Below are 5,591 nucleotides of genomic sequence, written 5' to 3' on the forward strand. Positions count from 1 at the left end.
ATTAATAAAAATCGGAATAGCCTCGTCAAAAATAGGGGAACCTAGAAGACGGAGTGACGTATTATTGAGAATTTTGATATTGGGAGCTAAAGCCGAAAATTTTGTAATAATGTCTTGTAACTGAACATGTGAAAATTTTGATTCTGGGATAAATAGCTCGCATTTTGAATAATTGAGATCAAGTCCGATACTTTTGAATTTATCAATGATGGTGTGGAAGTCTGAGAGAACGGATGAAATATCGCCAGCGATAGTTCCGTCATCTAGGTACCACACATTAAATTTTGAATTTAGTGAATCAATAATGGGTTGTATTGCCAAACTAAAAATAGCGGGCCCGAGAGGATCGCCTTGCTGACAGCCGACAGATGAATATAATAGGTTGTTTTTGAAAATTAATTTTGTGGGTTTGCTATAGCATTGCCAAAGATAATTGTAAATATGAGGAACTTTTTGATGAATGGCTGAAAGCAAGGCACCTCTATCTACCGAGTTGAAGGCGTTCTTGACATCCACCTTCAGCACCACCTCCGCGGCGTCAAGTGACAGGAAGGTACGGAGAGCGTGAACGGCTGCTTCGCATCCACCTTTGACGCCGAAACCAAGCTGTACTGGTTGGAACTCTGCAGAAACGGTAGGTAAAATGTGAGAACAGCAAATTTTGGATGCTATACGGCGAAGGGTGGAGCCAACAGCTATAGGGCGAATGCCGCCATCTTTTTTCCGTAAAGCTATTAAGTTGGCTCCATAAAGAATTTCGATAATATCAGCTGGGACTTCGCCGGATAGCATTAGGTTTACCAAAAGAGTCATATTGTGTAATAATACTCTGCCAGCGTCACCGACTGAGACAGAGAGAAGGTCTTTCAGGTGTTGAGGTGAAAGACCGTCTAGGCCGCTGGCAGACCCGCTTTTGAATGAAAAGATGGCAGACGATACGTCATCTTCTTTGCAGATTATGTGGGCAGCGGTAGGATCAGGAGGCGGAGGCAGGAGGAGATTCGATGCTGGAGGTGGGTGCTTATCCTCAAGAGCACTGAGTGTTTCCTGGCAGTCGACGGCGACAACATCGTTACTAAATAAAAGATTGGCGGCTCCACGGAGATCACCATCGCTAACTTTTGATTCAATTAATTTTATGGATTTATTGGAATTTTGGGGCCGAGAGGGAGGAATAACAATGGAATGAACGGAGGGATTTAGACGGCAGTTTTCTTTTATTTTTTGTGTTAATGACATGCTATTATTTTGATTGATATGTAGGATTCTATAGGAAAACGTTAGGAGTTCTGCCCAGCTCTCAGTCGTGTTTACTCTAATCACATGCTCGATGCAATGTGATAGAGCAACAGCGACTGAATGCCGTGCAGAACGAGGGATTCTTTTCAAGAGTGGAAGTGAATTTTTTAGGTTGCCGAGAGTTTGCCAAAGAGGTTGGTTAGCCGGGTGTGGAGCTGGAGAAACTGCTGGTGAGGAAACATGAGGGGGTTTATGACATCTGCCAATGTGTATATTTAAGCCCCGGTTACCTTTAAAAACCGGGGCTGTGGGCAATGAGGGCATTGTACCAGTTGTACGTCGTCGCTGCCAGGAATTGAAGAACTTGCCGACATTCACGTCAAGACAAATAGAGTAATTATGACGCTAAACTAATAAAAAGGATTCCAAAAACTCATAAAAAATAAAATATAAAAACACAGCACATTTTTTTTTTTTTTTTTTTGGCTTTCGCGGTTTGCGTTTAGCCACAACGGTGTGGGAGAAAAGGTTAGGAAACGTTTAGGTAAAAAACAAACCGGGGTGGAGTACAAAAAGGGATGAGGATCAGGTTGGGAGGTGAGAAATTAAATAATATAATAAAATTATTAAAATACATGTATAGAGGAAATTAAGGCATGTTAATATAATATTATAAGTTAATTAAAGTTTAATATTATTTGTAATCAAATATTCAGAAATACATTTATAAATATCAAAGTCATTTAAACCAAGCAGGCAAGATATAGATATATATGTCGCAGGCAAATTGTATGATTCCGCATTTTACAAACGGCGTCGTCAGTTTACAAACGCTCGCTGTTCTATGAAATGCCGAAGGCAAATTGGCGACTCGTTCAATTGATAAAATTTCGACTATGATTGTTGCAATAGGGTGACCATCATAAAACACATGTTGGACAAATCAGACTTAATTTCAGAAATCAGGTAGGTATCTATTCAGGTAAGACAAACCTAAAATACTAGCTACTGCTAAAGTAATTAAAATATTTTCTTAGTAAAAACAACACTAAACTAGGTAATTTAAACTTTTGACGTACCTATAGGTAGGTACATAAAACTATGACATAAAATAAGTTTCGATAGTCAGTCCTTTGATTAAGTCTTACATTTTAATTATACCTAGTAAAAAGAAACCACTTTATTCCAGCCAAACTCAAGTATATTTCCACTTACACACTTACACTTCAATTACTCAATATTCAACTCACAATAATTATTATAACAGCTATCGGACATAGATTCGTCAAGTGGTCTGAGTTCTATCGAAGCTAACAGAGTAATGATTCTGAGTGAGCTCTAGGCCTACAACAAGCCTCTCTATCCCCTCCACATTACCACTTCCTTGCCAAACAAGATTGAAGTTTTTAACAGTGTTGCCACTTTTTAACTTTAAAATATATACTAAAATCGTAACATTTTTTTAAATTCACTAAAATAATAACAATATTTTCTAAAAATCATGACATTCGGCCATCCGATATTGTGCTGTCTCCCGACGCACACTTATTTAAGAAAAATGAAAATAACTAAACATAGTTAGTGGATCCGATTAAATAAATGAAATAAATACTGGTACATTAATTCCTTAGTGGTATAAAAAATTATACATAGTTAAATCTCATGAACTTAATTATGTAAATTGTAATTTAGTACACATTTTGATAATGTTAAATCATGACATTCGCTTAGGTACATTTATTAGATTAGCTACTGATTAAGTTCATTATACATTTTCTAAATCAATAGAGCGTAAATAAATATATTATTATCAATATACATTAATTCAATCAATAGAGTTTCAACATAATATTATATCAATACATACAATATTTCATAAATCAATAAGATGAAAATATAATATTGTAGGTACACATTAATCAGAGTAATAAATTAACTTTATGAATGAACAGAGCGTATTGAGTAGCGTCCTGCGTCCCCACATCATTGCCCAATACAATCAACAATAGAAAATAATAGTTATACTGTTCCTTGTATGTGTCGGCGGCTGAGCCCGCCAGTTTTATTTTAGTCGCAATTACACCTTTAAAGAAATCACATGTTTTACTGTTCCAACCTTCTGACGTACGTTTTGTGGACTTAACTTATAAAGTGGACATTACTTATAAGTGGACAACAACAATAATATACCTGAACATAACGTATATTAATATAATTACGTACATCGGGTATTAATAACGTACATTGGTGACCATGATTTAAACGATACTTTTGATTCTTTTACTAATTCTAGTAGTAGTAATAACTACGGTAGTAAGAATACTAGTACTAATAACGCAGACACTTCTAGCAAAGATTTAATTCCAAAAACAACGCGAAGTGGCCGCGTTATCAATAAACCGGTGCGTTTTGACTTGTAAGTTTTTTTTCTTTCTAAGTAGGTAGAGCGGCTCATCGTTACTTACGAGGCCCAGAACCAGATCACAAAATCGAGAGAATAAAATCAAAGAAGTTAAAGAATCTTCCAAAATCACGGAGCACAAAATGGCGGTGTGCGGCGACATAAAATCATTCGCCGGTGAAAAATGGGACGTCTTCGCGGAACAACTGGACTGTTTCATGATAGTCAATGACATTCCAAACGAAAAGAAAGTGCCACTGTTAATAACAAAATTAGCACCGGAAGTATTTGAAATCCTGCAGTGTCTATGTAGCCCTGTCAAACCAAACAAACTATCATATGAAGAACTATGTTCAAAGTTGAAAGAAAAGTATGGAAAACCACTATCTACGGCTGTTGAAAGGGCTGAATTTAGGCGACGTAACCAGTTACCTAATGAAAAAATACAGGACTATGTACTGAATCTGAAAAGATTGGCTATAAAGTGCAACTTCAAAGACACAGATGATCAAATCAAGGAAAAATTCATGGATGGCGTTACATCAAAGGTTATTAAATACGAATTAATGAAAAATGCAGACAACAGGTCACTAGAAAGCTGTATCGAATGTGCTAGAAATATAGAAGCAGCCCTGATGCACAGTGACCCTTCACCTGAAACCTCAGAAGTATTTTACAATAAACAAAAGGATTACCAAAGGACAAAACAACAAACAACAACCAAGGGACAGAAAAGTTACAGACCAAAGAACCAGCAGTGTTATTGTTGTGGTAAAAATAACCACTTGAAAGCGGAGTGTTCTCTAAGAAATAAATATTGTTCGGAATGTGGTCAACAAGGACACATATTCAGAATGTGTGAAAGAAAGCAACGAAAAACCAACATTTTGGAACTGGAGACTTCAAAGCCTATAGAAGAAAATGAGGAGGCAATTGATTCTATTAAAAATCTATATGAAGAATATGAGACATATACTTTTAATAGTGTAAGTAAAATACCACCACACTTTATAACCTTAAATGTGAATAGTCAAAATATACCATTCCAACTTGACACAGGTTCTGATGTTACTGTCATTCCATTATGTGATAAAAACAAATTCTTACCAGACAATGCATTACAAAGTTGTAAAATATTGTTTAAAAATTTTGATCAAAGTGTGTCACAACCATTAGGATTAATTTCAAATATACCTGTAATGTTTAATCAAGAATGTAAACATTTAAATGTATTTGTTGTACAAAACAATTGTCCTCGAATCATAGGTCGTGATTGGTTGCAACAATTAAAATTGTGGCCTCCTAAAATAAACAATGACCTTTATTTTGGAATTAACAAGGTACAATCTGTTTCAGACGCACAACAAATCATAAAGAGCCAGTTCGCAGAAGTATTTAGCCCTGGTTGGGGAAATTTTAAGGGTAAAGAAATTAGCTTAAAACTAAAACCTGATTCAAAACCTATATGCCTGCCAGTTCGTCGAGTACCATTTGCTCTTCGGGAAAAAGTAAATAATGAAATTAAAAGGCTCTTGGACCACGATAGAATTGAACCAGTTGAACAAAGTGAATGGGGCACACCAGTGGTTCCTATCCTTAAATCAGACGGATCGGTAAGACTTTGTGGGGATTATAAACTTACAGTTAACAAATGTTTAAAAGTCGATCACTTTCCTTTACCTCATATAGAAGATATATTGAATTCTTTAAAACACGGGGAATATTACTGCGAACTAGATCTCAAAGAAGCGTATTTACAGGCACGTCTTAGTCCTGACAGCCAAAACTGCACAACTATTGTAACAGAGGTAGGAACATATAAATATAAATATTCACCATATGGTGTAAGCACAGGGCCAGGATCATTTCAACGACTGATGACAAATAAGTTGCTTAATATACCAAACACTGTTGTATTCATTGATAATATCTATATAAAAGGAAAAAATTT

The 5,591-nt window shown here is 35.9% G+C and overlaps 1 protein-coding gene across 1 annotated transcript; it reads left to right on the top strand.

Moving 5' to 3' along the window:
* The first annotated feature begins 3,783 nt into the window (after window positions 1–3,783).
* LOC135071382 (uncharacterized) lies at window positions 3,784–5,014 on the top strand. The gene is made up of 2 exons (XM_063965174.1): window positions 3,784–4,626; window positions 4,997–5,014. Exons 1-2 carry the CDS (start codon window positions 3,784–3,786, stop codon window positions 5,012–5,014), a joined length of 861 nt encoding a protein of 286 aa, XP_063821244.1.
* Window positions 5,015–5,591: the final 577 nt, after the last annotated feature.

Source organism: Ostrinia nubilalis, chromosome 4 (genome assembly GCF_963855985.1).
Source record: "Ostrinia nubilalis chromosome 4, ilOstNubi1.1, whole genome shotgun sequence".
NCBI classification, from domain to species: Eukaryota; Metazoa; Arthropoda; class Insecta; order Lepidoptera; family Crambidae; genus Ostrinia; species Ostrinia nubilalis.

What these genes read in the sequence shown, in the direction of transcription:
- LOC135071382 (XM_063965174.1), top strand. Translation starts at nt 3,784, where the DNA reads ATGGCGGTGTGCGGCGACATAAAATCATTCGCCGGTGAAAAATGGGAC.